This window comes from Pongo abelii, chromosome 7 (genome assembly GCF_028885655.2).
Source record: "Pongo abelii isolate AG06213 chromosome 7, NHGRI_mPonAbe1-v2.0_pri, whole genome shotgun sequence".
Taxonomy (NCBI): Eukaryota; Metazoa; Chordata; class Mammalia; order Primates; family Hominidae; genus Pongo; species Pongo abelii.
The window spans coordinates 107,018,644-107,035,977 of NC_071992.2; the positions used below are offsets into that span (position 1 = coordinate 107,018,644).

At 36.3% G+C, this 17,334-nt stretch overlaps 1 protein-coding gene across 2 annotated transcripts in view; it reads left to right on the top strand.

Annotated features, from left to right (window-relative positions):
• The window catches only part of LRRC69 (leucine rich repeat containing 69), a 112,534-nt gene that overhangs the window by 26,818 nt on the left and 68,382 nt on the right, over window positions 1-17,334 (top strand). For both annotated transcript variants that reach the window (XM_054518657.2, XM_054518656.1), the window contains 3 exons: window positions 1,412-1,484; window positions 7,397-7,592; window positions 10,105-10,176. In XM_054518657.2, coding sequence (XP_054374632.1) covers window positions 1,412-1,484; window positions 7,397-7,592; window positions 10,105-10,176 — 341 coding nt within the window. The remainder of the gene's footprint in view (window positions 1-1,411; window positions 1,485-7,396; window positions 7,593-10,104; window positions 10,177-17,334) is intronic.

The following is a 17,334-nucleotide window of genomic DNA, read 5'->3' on the forward strand; positions in this document are numbered from 1 at the left end:
CACATAAACAATATTGAACATACTAATTTATACTAATTAAGGCTCTATAAGGAATTTTTTATCATGTTGCCTTTAAATTTGAGATAGGTGTATATATATCTGTATCTGTATCTATCTAGATATATTTTATATACATATATAAAATTTGTTCGGAGTGCTCTTGAATGTCTTTAGTTTCTATATTTCTTTTTAAAAATAATTATTTTTTTAATTGACAGATAACAATTGTACATACTCATGGAGTACAAAGTGATATTTTGATACATATAATATATAGTGATCAGATCAGGGTAATTGGCATAGCCATCATTTCAAACACTTATCGTTTCTTTGAGTTGTGAACATTCTTGACTTGGGATTATTGAACTTTGAAAATCCCATGTGATTGACCTAAGTTATGTTCTATGTCAGGTCCTGATGATTCAAGGTCAGAAGTAGTTTGATGTCAGGGAGTTTAATGCTGCCCAGCATGGGTCTGAATAACCTTGTTGCATTACATGACCCTGTTTCCCTGACCAGAGCAGATTGATCGGGGCTGGAGTTGGGTCCCAAGCTAAGCTTGTCATATTTTTTCTTTCTTGGGAATTGTGATAGAGTCTAAAACAGTTTAATTGGTTTGAGATAATTACATGACCTGAGGCAGAGATTGCAAACTGGTGGCCCATGGGCTGAAGCTGGTTCATAAATAAGTTGATTCTATTTTTTTGGCCTTTAAAAATCTTTGAATTAGGTGCCCATGTTTTCAAATCAAGAGAGTTCACAAAGAAGTCTGGATCATTGGCTCTTTTTAAAAATCTGTTTTAAAAAAGAAAGATTTAGCAACACTGCAGTTGCATTCCCATATGACAATTGCCAGAGCTGGCTGAATGGTGGTGGCCCTGTCTGACATGGCGTGGGATTATCATTTTGATTCCTGTGGACATGTGAGTTTGAAAGCTCTGTCTTCCCTGTCAATGAACATTCAAATTCAGAAGTTGTGATATGGTTATGAGTACATAGAAAAATAGAGAAAACATGTTCAAAAGAGAGAATGGAGGGAGGAAAGAGAGAGCGAGTAAGATATTATAAATACGAAAATGAGAGAAGCTGTAATGAAGAACTAAATTATATTTTCTGCAGAGATATTCAGACAGTACATTCTCAGGTTCTGGGTGCCTTTTAGCTTCTGATTCCAGTTTTTGATGAGCCTGGTTGCATCCTCATTCCACAGGCACAGTGACTTAGATTTGTAACTTTGTGATAAATTACTCCATTTTGCTTGAGTTAGTTTAAGAGGGTTTCTGTTACCACCACCAAAAGAGCCTTGGCCAAGGCAAGAACCGGAAGGAAAACAAAGGTATGTAGAAAAGTAGAAAAGTGACTAAAAATTATCTAACAGATGGCTAAAGTGACTAAAATTATTTTCTAACAGATGGCTTACAAAACTTAATCCTGCTTAATCTGAACAACAACCATTTTACGCAGCTTCCTCAAGAAGTCAGCAGGTAATTTTGTTTATAGCAAGACTTGGTTAACAATCACGCCCCTCCTCTATCCCCACCCTGGTCATTTGAAAGCATTATGCCTATCATAAGTCCCTGTGGGATTTATACATAGCAAAGAGGGATCTGAAGGACTGAGGCAAGCCACTAATTTTAAGCAGATGATTCCTTAAACACTTTGGAGAAATGAGAAACAGCATGATAATCTTAATGTAAACATTGGGCTTTGAAACATAAAGTTCTAAAACTGATGGTCTCATTGATTTCCCAACCCTGAGGTTCTTGGAGCTTGGTTAGCCCCAGAATTGGGCACATTAAATGTTATTTTGCATGTGTATTGTAAACCATTTTGAGCTTGATGGAAAAGGTAATGTAAAAACTAAGGATTTAAAACTGTGATGTCATTTTCGTTTTAAAAAACCCCACATTTTATTGTCATTAACCAAAAAAAAAAAAAAAAAAAAATGCTGTTTTTCCTTATCCTGCATATCTGCACAGACAGAATGCCTTTCTGGAGCCAGCTGAGAGCCTTGTCCTTCTGTAGGCAAAACATGCTCTTGGGCTTTTCCTGTGACAGATGGAGAGAGAACTCTGTTCAGGTTTACTTTGGAGACTCCCTTTATTGCCTGTTGAACAGAAACAGATGTGTCACAGAGCAAGAGCATCCAGGGTTTTAAAAGAGAATACAAAACTTTGAACAGTCCTCAACACAGGGCTTTCTGCAGCACCTAACATCTATTCCAATTTACTTGTCTATACCTCTAGCCAATGCATTATTTTTTCCAAATATATTTTTATAAGGAAAGCAATATTTTAAGTCAGAGCAACTAGAAAAGAATTGAATCAATCTAATTTCTACAGAGGATAAATATTTGCAGCAATGAAAATGCCATGCTAATAGTTGTCTGCTTGCTTTTTTTACAAATTCAGCTTATCAATCGATGTATATATTGATGATGATATAATTTTAAAAATCCCTTGGGAGATCTCATGAATGAGGTTCAGGGCATATCTCTGTGCAACTAGATTTATGCCTTTGGACCAGTAATTTAATTACTTTGAACTGCTGCTTTCTCATCTCTAAAGAAAGAATTTTGAATAGATGAACCTCAAAGTTTTTGCAGCTATAACACGTTATGATTTCACAATTTCATACACTTATTTCTGTTTGGAATACAAGTTATAGTATTCAAGGAATCATGTAAATCTAAGGGAATATGTTAGAAAGATGAAAGAATGCTTTCACTGAAAAAAGTAGGATTGCAAAGTGTATAGGTCTATTCTGTTTTATAGTTAACTCTGGGTTGTCTATATTCTGGCCATATCCTACTAGATATCAATTAATTGGTCATCTCTCTAAGTAGAATTCCATTTTCTGAGCCTGGGAAAGTTTCTTCACTTTCCTATATCTTAACATCTTCATCTGCAAAATGAGGATGATGATAGTGTTTTCAGAAAATAAATCGGATTGTTTTGACAGTTAAGCGAATTCATACAATATATTTAGGGTTGAGCCTGAGACATAAAAGGTATTAGGGTTGAGTAAGTGCTCAATGGATGCTAGCTTTTATTATTATTGGTTGTTATTTTTATTCTAGCTTCTTTCCATTCCCTTTGTTCACTGATTTCCAGAGACAAAGAACGACTTCTCAGTGGATTTGGGCAAAGCATTGAGCATGTGTAGTTTGGCATTCTCCTCTTGCTCTGCCATGAAGTAAGCAGCAGCCTCAGCAGGAAAGGCTGTGAATGGGGTGGTATATTTAATACAGAGGAGAGCTAGCAGGGACTCAGAGTGATCATGTCAGCTCTGTGCTGATGTTTGATTTCCTTCTCTCTAAATCCCATATCTTATTTCTCAATTTATTTAGAACTTAGGAGAGGGAAAAAGGAGTTTTGTTTTTGGCTCATTTAAACTACAGAATATCAGTTCATGGACTTGGAGTCAAATTTGGGCAGGTAAGAGTTTTACACCTAAACAACTCTGTCATGGACAGCACTGCACAGGCACAGGAAGAGGACAGCATGAACATCCTGGTGACAGAATGAGTCTGGAAGACAGAGAGAGAGAGAGCAAGGGACTAAGTCGGCAGGCTCAGTTCTTTCTCCAAATTCGTCAGTCGGTGAAGTTGTTCTTCAATCTCCCGGGGAAGACAGATGTCAGGGAGAAGCTGCAAGTGTATCTCCTGTAGATTTTCTTTGGAAAAGTAGAACATCTCCCTGCTTTGTGGAATCAGGAACAATGGCAGATATTTGTTTCTCTCCCTGCTCTTTACTCACACAAATGAATAATGGACAAATGAACAATAGGATCTGAGCTCATTTTATTGCTTTGAAAGAACAAAAAAGTTAAAACCAACTCCCATGATATAGTAAATCAGAGTAGAATCAATAAAAATGATTATAAAAATTATTAATGAAGAAAATTCCCCATCCCTTTCCCCACAGGACCTGCTCCACACATTTTTACTCCATTTCATTGCTGAGTTGTCCTTCTTTGACCCTTTATACTGCAAAGAACTTCACTTCCTATTATCCTGAGAAATTTGAGCTCCCTCCATTCTCTTTTCAGCATCTTTCTCTCCATTGTTCTATTTCTTTCCTTCCTCTCACTCTTGCTTCCTTGTCATCTCTCTCTAAAGTGCCATGTCTTTTGCTTTTGCTTCCTGTGTAACACATTGTAAATCCTCTTCTGTCTTCTCCATTCTACCTTAGATCATTTTCAAAAGTCGTTACTGTCCTTTACATAGTCAAATATAATGGCCTTTTTTTTCTGCTGAATAAAAATTACATAAGCACTATTCAATGCATTTTGTACTATTTAATGTATTTTGACAAATGTACGCACACCAATAACATGTAGAACATTTTCTTCAGCCCAGAAATTTCCTCATACACCCTTCCAGTGAATTCTTACCTCCCATAAGCAATCAATATTCTGATTTCTGTCTTCTTTACAAATTAGTTTTACCAATCCTAGAACTAAATACATGGAATCATATAGTATATACATTTTTGTGTCTGTCTTCTTTTGCTTAGCATATTTTTTGAGACTGATATAACTGTTGCATTTATTAGTAGTTCATAGATTTGTTTTTTGTTTTTGTTTTTGTTTGAGACAGATTCTGGCCCTACTCACCCAGGCTGGAGTGCAATGGCGCGATCTCGGCTCACTGCAACCTCCACCTTCCAGGTTCAAGTGATTCTCCTGCCTCAGCCTCCTGAGTAGCTGGTATTACAGGTGTCTGCCACCACACCCAGCTAATTTTTGTATTTTTAGTAGAGATGGGGTTTCGCCATGTCTGCCAGGCTGGTCTCGAACTCCTGACCTCAAGTGATCTGCCTGCCTCGGCCTCCGAAAGTGTTGGGATTACAGGCGTGAGCCACCATGCCTGGCAGTTTTTGTTTATTCTGAGTAGCATTTCATTGCATGAATATGCCCTAAATTATTCGTCTTTTCTCCTATTGATCTACATTTGGGTTATTTCCAGTTTAGGGCTATTATGACTTAAGCTACAATAAACATTATTGTACAAATCTTTTTGTAAACATGTTTCATTTCATTTTCATTTAAATTTCTAGGAGTAAAACAGAAATTTATTTCTCATAGTTCTGGAAGTTGGGAAGTGAAGACCAAGGTGCTGGCAGATGTGATGTCTGGTGGGGGTCTACTTCCTGGTTCATAGAGTGGCACCTTTCTCACTGTGTCCTCACGTGGTAGAAGGGGCAAGGAGCCCTCTGGGGCCTTTTGTAAGGACATTAATTACATTTATGAGGTTTACCCCATCATCATGACCTAATCATCTCCCAAAGGCCCCGTCTCGTAATACCATCACATTGGAGATTAGATTTTAACATATGAATTTTGAAGAGACACAAATATTCAGACCATAGCACTGTCATTTCTCCAATACCATATGATCTTGATTGCTGTAGCTGCATTGTAAGTTTTGAAATCAGGTAATGTGAGTCTTTTGATTTTATTCTTTATAATAGTTTGGCTATTCTAGGTCCTTTCAATTTCCATATAAATTTTAAAATTGATTTGTCTTTTTGTTTTTTTTTTTTTGAGATGGGGTCTCACTATGTTTCCCAGGCTGGTCTTAAACTCCTGGGCTCAAGCAATCCTTCCACCTTGGCCTCCCAAAGTTATGGGTTTACAGCCATGAGCCACAGCACCTAGCCCAAGTCAAGTCTTACACAAAAAAAGCTGTCAAAATTTGTATTTGAATCTGTTATTGAATCTATAGATCAATATTAAAAAGTTGATATCTTAGCAATATTTTTCTTTTCTATACCTGAATATAATATATCTCTACTTTTATTTAAAGCCCCTTTACATTCTCTCATTCATAATTTATAGTTTTCAGTGTAGAGGTCCGTCATGTCTTTTGTTATATGTACTCTTAACTATTTCATGAAGGGTTTTTTATACATTACTATAAATGGAAATCTTAAACTTTTATTTTCCAATTGTTTGTGGCTACAATATGGAGATACAATAGATTTTTTAAATATTGACTTTTTAGTTTGTGACTCGGCGTTATTTCTACGAGTTTTGTTTGTTAGTTTGGATTATCTCTCTTTAACATTTAAACTTTTGACCATCTCTTTAATTTTGAAATTTTCTTCTCTCACACCTTCAGAGATTCCTTGCTAATCTGGTTCTTCTTCTACTTCTGTGTTCATAACTTTGCTGGGCACCTTTAATTTTTAATGGTCAGTTGTTTATATTTCTCAAGAATCTTTCTATTGGCTTCCTCTCTCTTCTCTCTGCCCATTTTCTTTTGTTGTTTTTCCTATCAATCCCAGGTATTCATATGGCTTCTACTATGTATGGAGAAATCTGTAGGATCCTCAAAATTCCCTTTGCTAGCACCGATGACTTCGTAACCTCCAGTCTCCCATTTTCAACTGCCTAAAAATTTAGTTCCCTCATTCTTACATTACTTCAATCTTAACACACTTCAACCTTGAGATCATTACATGTTTTCACTCTTAGCTTTGCAAACAGACACACCTGCATTAGAATTTTGACATTGTTACCTACTAGATAGGTAACTTGGGGAATTTATTTACTGCCTCTAATACTTTATTTTCCTCACTTTTAAAATAAGAGTAGTAATTCCAACCTCAGAGTTATGTTGATGATTAAATTTAATGCACAGGCATGTAGTTGTGCTTAGTAATGTTAATTCCCTTCTGTTCCCTTATTCATAATATTTTTCTTAGCTTACTATTCCCTCTTATTGCCCTATTTTATAAGTTCTTTTATTCAGGGCCAAATTCAAAATGTCAGTTCTTTAGAAAAACTTGCAATATGCTTCAGGAACCATATCTGCAATTACAGACTCAAATTTCCTTAACCTTTTTCTCCTTAGCCAATGGCATTTGCTGTTCTCAGTTTATGGCTCTATTTAATATCTTCTAAACCATGGCATCCAAAAGGGTAGAATTTGTGGCTGATTCATCTTTGAACTTCCACAGCAATTGAGCAGTACTCATATCTATTTGGTACTAGGTATATTTATGTCTATGTATGCTTATGCCTGTACATGTATTGATCTGTATACATAGGTATGTCCGTGTTCTCCTTGTCCTCTAGCTTTCTCTTGGGTATGGCCAATGTATATGTATAAAGAAAGGAAATAGAATTTTCTTTTTCTTAAATCTAGGTTTTGATTACCTAACATACTTTTAACATAAGCCATCTGATTACAAAAGATCTTTAAAAATTAAATTTCAGCAAAAACTTTTTATACTTATGATTCACAATAGTTGTAAACACTTGACTGAAGTAAGCTCAGAAGAGCTACAAAAAATAAATTGACACATGGCTTCTGCTAAGTTGGGCCTATATAGTGGACTCTGTTATTCTTGTGAGTTTCATTGATGTACTTTGGTGTTTTTTTTTTTAGATTAAAAAGTCTTACTTATATGAGTATAAATTATAACCAACTAGCCAGCATTCCTAGAGAACTTTGTTTTCTTGAGAATCTTGTTGAACTTCAAGTTAACTACAATCAGCTGATATGCATACCTAAAGAGATTAAATTCTTGAAGAAGCTTCAGAAGCTTTTGCTAGCCAGAAACAACGTTGGAGTTTTGCCGGAGGTGAGCAAAACATGGAACCACAGTATTTTGCTGTTGGAGAAGAACTCAACATGATGGGAGGTGGTTATAGATTAGATTTGGGTATCTGAGTATAAGCCACCACTTGCTTTCTCTCAGATTAAATGTAGTCAGTTCCCAAATCCCTATGACAGAAGAAGGCTATAATTTGAATTATCCCACATAGCTAGGGCTGCCAGATTTAGTAAATACAAATATAGAATGCTCACTGAAATTTGAATTCCAGATAAGCAATGATTAAATTTTTTACTATAAGTATGTTGCAAATATTGCATGGAATAGACTAAAAAACCTATTTATTGTTTGGTATTTCTTTCTTTCTTTCTTCTTTTTGAGACAGAGTCTCTCTCTGTTGCCTAGGCTGGAGTGCAGTGGCACGATCTTGGCTCACTGCAACCTCCACATCCCGAGTTCAGGTGATTCTCCTGCCTCAGCCTCCTGAGTAGCTGGGATTACAGGCAGACACTACCACGCCCGGCTGATTTTTATAATTTAATAGAGACGGGGCTTCACCATGTTGGTCAGGCTGGTCTCAAACTCCTGACCTCGTGATCCGCCCACCTGGGCCTCTCAGAGTGCTGGGATTATAGGCGTGAGCCACCACGCCCAGCCTTGATATTTCAATTTAAGTGAGCATTATATATTTTATCTGGTAACGATGTATACAGAACAAAAAACAAGTTCATTTTGGCTTTGGAATATGTACTGGCTCTCCTCCTTTTTTCCTTCATATTCATTCTCTGTCCTGCCTTCTGCTTGGGAGACTGACCTGTGTGGGCAGCAGTGAACTCCTTTGTCCTCTGGTTTCCTCTTGGATATGGCAGATGAGAGGCACTAGCAGGAAGTGACAGGGCAGGAGGATAGCAAGTAGTTGATGGTATTCAACTACTTGAATTGTGGGTTGGCTGTGTGCCTTTCTGGAAGGTCACAACTAGTGAACTACTAACATATTTATATAGATAGATAGATAGATAGATAGATAACAGGATAGCTAACAGGAGATTTATTAGGGGAATTGGCACACATAATTATGGAGACTGAGAAGTCCTACAGCAGGCTATCTGCAAGCTGAAGACCCTGGAGTGCTAGTAGTGTGGCTGAGTCCAACTCTGAAAGCCTCAGAACCAGGGAAGCAAACGGTGTAATTCTCAGTTGGAGGTCAAAGGCCTGATTACTGGGAGGTTGTGGTGGTGGCTGGAGGGGAGGGGTACTGGTGTAAATCTTAGAGTCTAAAGGCTGGAGAGCCCAGCGTTCTGAGGTCCAAGGGCAGAAGAAGAAGTGTCCTAGCTCCAGGAGAGAGAGGAAATTACATTTTTTTTCATCCAAGTCACTAACTGATAGGATGGTGCCCAGCAACGCTGAACACATATCTTTCCCACCCCTTCTACTGACTCACACACCCATCTCCTCCAGAAACAACCTCACACAGACACACCCAAAATAAAGCTTTACCAGCATTCTAGGTATTCCTTAATCCAGTCAAGTTGACACCTAAAATTAACCATCACACTAGACTTCTTATAGTTCTATCCCAAACAACTGTTTGCTCTTAATGGAACATCATTTGTTCCAAATAACTCAAAGAATCTCAGCTTAAACTTCACTTTTTCCAGGAAGCCTTTCCTGACCTCCTAATACCAAATTTTCCATATATCACTGTTTCCTTAACCCTTCATAACACTTCTCATTCTCATAGCACAACTTTGTCCTTGCCTATTTGTGAGTTTTTAAACCTTCATTGAATACTTGTGAGAGGTATACACATGCAAAGATTAGAAAAAGACAGCAACAAATATCAACAGCAATAATAGTGGCAGTCATGGCAGCAAAAACAAACAAATGAAAATGGAAGAGTCGACAGCAACGGAAGTAATACTATGAAGTGTTTTCAAGTGGGGTGGGAAGCCCTTATATCATAACATGAGATACTGAAGGAACACATTGGAGTCTGAAAATCTCTGCAGCTAAAGCAATACAAAGGAGAGTATCATGGCAATAGAAGACTATGTAGGACTTAAGAAGAGGACTCCCTTCAAGGATTTGCTGCCTAGCTGTAGAGAATGGGGATTGCAGACAGCCTCTAGCTGTTAGCTCTTTCAGTAACTTAAGTAATCCATTCAACAACCATATGACTTAAGGGCTTCTATTAGCATTTTCATTTTACAAATGAAGAAATTGAAGTACAAAGCAATTAAGAAATTTGCCCATAGTTATAGTACCTGCCAGAGGTGAGATTTGAATCTAGATGTAGTGTAACTCACAGTGGCCATGTTATGTTGCCCTGGAGTGGTCAGAGGAAATGAAGAATTCAAAGATAGCTGACAGACCAGGATATGGGGGTCTGCTCGGGAAGATGTGCTGAAGAATTGGTCAGTACAGTGATTAGAAAAGATGGCCACCTTCATCATGTTGGAGCTTTAAAAAAATTTATGATTTTCCTTATGATTTTAAATATTAGATTTAAAAAATCTCTCTCTTCTGTTTTCTGACACAGGAACTTTGTGATCTTAAAAAACTGAGAATCCTAGACATAGCTGGAAATATTATTCAGATATTTCCATCAGGAGTAAGTAGAGTCAACTTCCATTATAATTGAAAAATAATTTTGTTTATGCTATTGGGAATAGAAAAAATATGGGCAGACAGTAAAACCTGTAGTAATTGGAACCTTAAATTATACAAATGACTCAAAGATTTGCTTTTAGAATTTCAAAACCTGTTCTCTCCTGTTTCTTTCTTTGTGTTCTGTTGCTGAACTTGTTTGAACTAAGTGAACTCTGATTGCTATCATAAATATTTTAATATATCAGCTATGATTAAATTTTTTGGTTATTACACACTGCTTTTGGTCACCTCTGGCTTTTTGAAAATGTTACTTTCTGGAGCATAAATTTTTATCCCTTGTAATTAATCCAAAGGTGACACTTTTGTTAGTCATTTTTAGGCCATAAACAATGAAAAATGCACTTTTTTCTCATTTGAAAATGAATTTTGACCTCATTTTATTTCAAATATGGAGAAACCATTTGTCTTGGCAACTCCTAACTTTTGAGAAGGAAATGTCAGTTTTTCCTATTGCATTTTTATATCCAATTGAACATGCTTAAACATTCATGGTAATAATGAGAAGTCCATCTATCCAGAAGGTATTCAATGAATAGTTGTTGACCCATTAATTATTTTTCCTGATTTATCCACTCTAAATTGAGGTTTCAGTCTTTTTTTTACCTCCTAGAGCAATATTTTATACTGAAGGTAATTCAAATATAAAAAAAGGAGTGTAAAGTCTATGTTTTAGAAAAAAGTATACAGTTTTTAAATTGTGGCAAAATATACACAACATAAAATTTACCATTTTAATCATTTCTACTTGTATAGTCCACGGTACTTAGTACTTTCACATTGTTGCACAACCATCAGCATCATCCATCTCTAGAACCTGTTCATCTTCTCCAGCTGCAACTCTGTATCCATTCAACTCTAACTCCCCATTCCCTTTGTACACCTATTTTAGAAGTTCCTATAAATACTTTGAAATAAGATCTTTCCCCCATCCGTGGCAACCACAAATCTACTATATGTCTCTGAATTTGACTACTCTAGGTACTCTAGGTACCAGATAAGTGGAACCAGATATTTGTCCTTTTACCACTGACTTATTTCACTTAGTAAAATATGACTAACATTAATTTATCTTATACAATGTGTCAGAGTTTCTTTCCTTTTTAAGGCTGAATAATATTCAGTTGTATGTATATACCACATTTTGTCTGTCCACAGGTATCTGCCCACCTGTGGGACCTTGGGCTGTTTTCTCATTTTGGCTATTGCTGCAATGAGCATGGGTATACAAATATTTGTTCTTTGTCTGCTTTCAGTTCCTCTGGGAATATACTTAGATGAAACTGTTGAATCATATGGTAATTCCATGTTTAATTTTTTAAGGAATCACCACAGTGTTTCCAAAAATGTGTAGATTTGAATGTTGTAAAAATTGGATATTGTTAATATTGACCTTGAAAATGCAACATGGTTTTATTTACCCTCTGTGTCTTAATTTAACTCTCTATGTCCTGTGATGCCTTCTGGTGCCACTTCTATGGTACCCCTGGTGCCACTGCTACTTCTATGGTATCTTCTGGTGCCACTTTTTCTATGGTATTTCTATTGTATGCTTAAGCAACATAATGGAGTAATTCATTTCAAGTCTTTCTCGCTTTTGGATGGTAAGCTTCCAGAGAAAGAATACTCTTTTTTTCCTCTATACTTGCAGTGTCTTGAATTTTAACTCAATAAGTATTTGTTAAATGAATAAATCTAACTGACGTTCTTAAACTTCATTTATTATTCACCTTTCACCTGCGTAGTCTGTTAATTGACTGTTTCTTCTATGAAGTGATTCTGTACTTAACAATTTTGATAAAACATAATTACTTAGGTCCCAATAATTTGGAGTAATTTTGACAGGTCTGAGTTGGTTTCATCTGTGTAGTACCTATTTCAGGAATTTCTATAGACACTCTAACATAAGATGATCTGCAAACTCATCTGAGCTTTGGTCCAACCATTTCAAATTATTTTGGTTCAACTGATTCAAAATCAAAGTTTCCCACATTAAAAATATGGCACAACTGGTGGACCTAGAGGAGAAATGACCGACTCTAGGTCACACAATGATTATCAGTGAAAGAGAATAAGTTTCAAAGTAATGGTAGAGAACATTCAAAACAATTAAGCCATGCTTTTTGTGAAACACAGTAGTGTAGAAATGAATAACATAGACTTTGGAGTCATATACACATGGGTTTAAAGCATTAATTTCCTATTTTCTAAATTCATAATCTCAAACAAGTTGCTTCATTTCTCAGAGTTGCTATTTCTTCACCTATATAATGACAATATTAAAACCACTAACCTCATAAGCTTGTTATGTCAAATAGTGATTATGAAGCATTTTGTGCATAGTTGGTTTCCAGGAATGGAAACTATTATATGTTGTGTATAAAATATATACCAATAATGAAATACTAATAAGTAATATATAATTATAGCAATCATCTACTCTCTACTGGTGATGATAGGAAGCATTAACCTTGTGAAGTACATTTTTGAAAACCTTTTTTAACTATGAGAATATTCAAACATACATAAAAACAGAGAGAAAAGCAAAATAAAGCTCTGTGTACCCATTACTTTTAAGTGTACTCTTAACTCAAAGATTTGAAACTGCATTGTGCATAAGTGCCTTTGAGTAGTTTATTTTACTGCCTTATAACTACTTTTTAAAATAGGTATTTATTTAAGAGTGTTTTGCTATTTTATGATTTAAATAAATTTGGTGTGCAATTTAGAAAACGCAATTTTTTTCAGAACAGTGTTTTTTTTTTTTGAAATTCACATGGCATTTGAACATTTGAAACTGTATTTTCACCAGGACTTTTGTATAAGAATATACATTAAATGGAAATTTACAGTAAGAAATGGGACTATTATAAATATTTGTTCATATGTGTTGGATCAGAAGAGTTTCTGTGTTATTTAGTTATTAAGAAAAAATCTGGCATGACCACATAGTGAATTAATTGTTTCAGAAATGGACAGGTATGGTGGCTCACGCCTGCAATCCTAGCATTTTGGGAGGCTGTGGCGGGAGGATTGCTTTTGATTCCGTGAGTTCAAGATCAGCCTGGACAACATGGTGAAACCCCTATCTCTACAAAACAAACAAACCACCAAAAAAATTAGCTGGGTGTAGTGGCACACCCTGTGGTCCCAGTTACTTGAGGTGAAGTATCACTCAAGCCTGGGAGGTAGAGGTTGCAGTAAGCTGAGATCATACTCCAGCCTGGGCAACACAGTGAGACCGTCTTAAAAAAAAAAAAAAAAAAAGAAATATCTTGGTTCTTTTATGAACATGTAGTCAGATCTGCTACAGAGAGACTTTAGTTTCTTTCCTTACCTCTTTTTTCCTTTCCTTTATTTTAACTTAAAAAAATTAAATTAAAACTTAAAAATTTTGTAAGTTGTACAACTTCTGCATGCTTCTTAAAATGTCAAGCAAAACAAAAGTATGGAATAAAAATAAAAGTTTCGGCCGGGTGCAGTGGCTCACGCCTGTAATCCCAGCACTTTGGGAGGCCGAGGCGGGTGGATCATGAGGTCAGGAGATCGAGACCATCCCGGCTAACACAGTTAAACCCCATCTCTACTAAAAATACAAAAAATTAGCAGGGCGTGGTGGCGGGTGCCTGCAGTCTCAGCTACTCGGGAGGCTGAGGCAGGAGAATGGTGTGAACCCGGGAGGCGGAGCTTGCAGTGAGCCGAGATTGCACCGCTGCACTCCAGCCTGGGCGACAGACTGAGACTCCGTCTCAAAAAAAAGAAAGTTTCCATTCCAGGACCTCTTCATGTGTGTTTTTAGAAAAGCCTGTTAAAACATTTTTTTCACACAATACTATGTCTGGATTGGTTTTATTATATTTAATTTCCCAGTATGATTTTTCTTTTTAAAAAAGTGCCATCTGGCCGGGCGCGGTGGCTTACGTCTGTAATCCTAGCACTTTGAGAAGCCGAGGTGGGCGGATCACCTCAGGTCAGGAGTTCGCAACCAGCCTGACCAACATGGAGAAACTCCGTCTCTACGAAAAATACAAAATTAGCTGGGCGTGGTGGTGCATGCCTGTAATCTCAGTTACTCGGGAGGCTGAGGCCAGAGAGTTGCTTGAACCCAGAAGGCAGAGGTTGCGGTGAGCCAAGATCATCGGGCCATTGCACTCCAGCTTGGGCAACAAAAGCGAAACTCCGTCTCAAAAAAAAAAAAAAAAAAAAGTGCTATTCAAGTATTCTTCATAAGGCGTTATCAATATATCAATAGCAGAAAGATCACGAGAGAAAGCAAAACTCTGGGGGCTATTTTGATCTGATCTATCTATCATTGCACAATTTTAGAACATTCTCAGCTTTCTCACATACAATTTTTTAATACCTAATTCCTGTCTGAGACATACCAAATTATTTATTGTATTAGTTTGCAAGTGTCCTCTGCTTCTTGAATGAATGGGTATTAAGATTTAAGATGTTGTCTTCATTTATCCTTTTGTAAGTAGAATTTTTCTGGTAATTCTTTCATTGTAGAAAATAAGTAAACAAGTATAGAAAGAGTAAAATGTAAGGTGTCTTTAAGTTTACCTTCCAGAGATTACACTTTATTGTTTTCTTCAAGAATCTCATTTTTATATTCTCATTAAAAAAATTCAATGTATACTGCATAAAGAAATACGTGTCTTGCTTTGTCATTTTCACTTAACATTATACATTAAGCACTTTCCTTAAATGAATATTCTTCAATATGTGATTTTTAATCACTGGGTGTTCTTCTACCTTTTCTTTATCATATGTTCACTTTTTCTGACATTTTTATTTATTGCCGGAATTAGAATTGGATTTTGAATGAACAAGCCTTTGAGAACAAGGATGATCTGAAATAAAATGTCTTTTATTTGTACCTGTCTTTCAGAGAATAACATATCTGAAGTATGGCCTTTGGTGGACACTGGACAATCTATGGCAACACTGTTGGTTGTTCAGTTAGTGCAGGAAACAGTGATGCTTGTTTTATTAGTTTCCTGAGGCTGCTATAGCAAAATATCACAAACTGGGGCTTAAAGGACATGTCTTTTTTTCTCTTCTTAGAAGGATACCAGTCCTTGGATTGTGGCCCACTCTAATCCAGTATGACCTCATTTTAACTACTTACATCTGCAAAGACTCTGTTTCCAAATAAAGTCACATTCTGAGGTTCAGGGTGGATATGAATCTTGGAGGACACTATTTAACCCATTATACTTTGATAGAACATTGAGTTTATTACTCTATTTAGCATCTGCAAGGGCAATTGATATAAACATCCTTGATGAGGTTTATACGACTTTCCAATTCCATAAACAATTACTGAGTACCTTCTCTGTAGCCAAGCTCTCTTCTAATCTGGGGAAGCAAGTGAAGAAATATGGATGTTGCTGTATAGAAACTTTGGAATTTGTGTTTGAAGAAATCTCTAAACATTGAAGTAGAACCTGGAGATATCATAAGAACAAGATAAATATGTGATTTTTAATGACGGATAGAAATTTAAAATTAGAAAAATCAAGGAAACTGGCATGAATTAGCTTGAACAAAGATGCAAGTCAGGTAGGTGGTAATTTCATTGTTGAGTTCAAAATAATAAGGGGAAAGTGACCTGTTGCCTTCATAACTTTTGATGATGGGGAAAGAAAAAACATTATTATTTGCTGCTGAAGGGTTTTGGATAGGCTATCATCGTGGGATTTCTGGGAAGAAAGGATTACTAATATCTTTCTTTAGGTCAGAAAACTCAGTCTACGAAGTAGTTGTGATTCAGTCTTTTCAACAGAAAAAAAAGTAAATTATTGAAATTTTATAGTTCCTTTGAAACAGTTTTTATTTTAATCTTTTAGTCACAGGTCTTCTTTCTCTAGCTCCTCTTTCCCTCAGGAGCCCAGTTATTTTTCAAACTGCAATCATTTGAAGAAAAAGATGACCTGACAAAAGCGAGAAAAAGTTTTAATGATCATCACCAGGGAGCATCATGAGTTTTGTGTTTGATGTGAAGTTCATAACAAAATATCATATATAAAACATTGCAGACCAAATAGAAAACTTCACATTTAAATAAGCCCTTAGTTAGAATCCTCCGTTAGCAATCTAACAACCTGTACTATTATGACTACTTTTCAAATTCACAAATAGAGTTCAAAGTTATCTTTCTGGATGAATACTTTGCCATTATCTAAAAATTTGCAAGTTATCAAATCTGTTTGTTATTGAAAAATTTCTTGAAGAAGACAGAATTGGTATCATTATTCCTGTTTAGAGCTGAGGATATTGAGGCTCCAGAGTAGTTTGTCTGCAGCAGCGACCCTCAAACTTGAATGTGCATCAGAATCCCCTGGATGCCTTCTTAAAACCCAGAAGGCTAGGCCCTCCTTCTAGGATTTCTGAGTCGGTAGGTTGGGGATCCCACGGGTTTGCATTTCTGTTATGTTCTTGGGTAATGCTGATGCTGTAAGTCCAGGAACTACACTTGGAAAACCATTGGCCTTAATGATGGAACAGTGGTAGAGCTTGAACTTGCACTCAAGACTTTTGGCTACACTCTCAGGACTCCTCCTGCCTCTGAGGAATCCATTCTTTGTCCCAGGTTGGGGCAGTCTCTGTCATGCTATACAAATAAGGCATTTCTTTGAGCTCACTGGGAGTTTGGGTTCTGAGAATTTCACTGTGTCCTTGACTAAAATGATACTCAAGGAACATTCTTTGGACAATAGAATTCTTGTATACTCTGAAAAATATTTCACACAGAAACTAGGATTTTGGTATGTGAACACAAGGAATGCCTATATAGTTGGAGGCTGAGTTTTATATGTTGTTTAATTCGGTTGGCCTTACTTCTTTTTAGCCACACTGTGGATGTACTCGGTGCATATATGCCACTGACAAAACTTCTTAAACATTTATTCATCAGCCAATCTAAAATTGGAGAGATTTTTTAGCATGTGAATTTAACACTAAATTTTATTTTGGAGAAATTTGGGGAAGGCCAAATCTTTACCATGTTACTTTCCTTTCTGAGTTTTGTCTTTTTAAAGTTCACCCTTTGCATTGGGTGGTTGTAGTTTGGGAGTGAAACTCAAGTGTAGCTAAA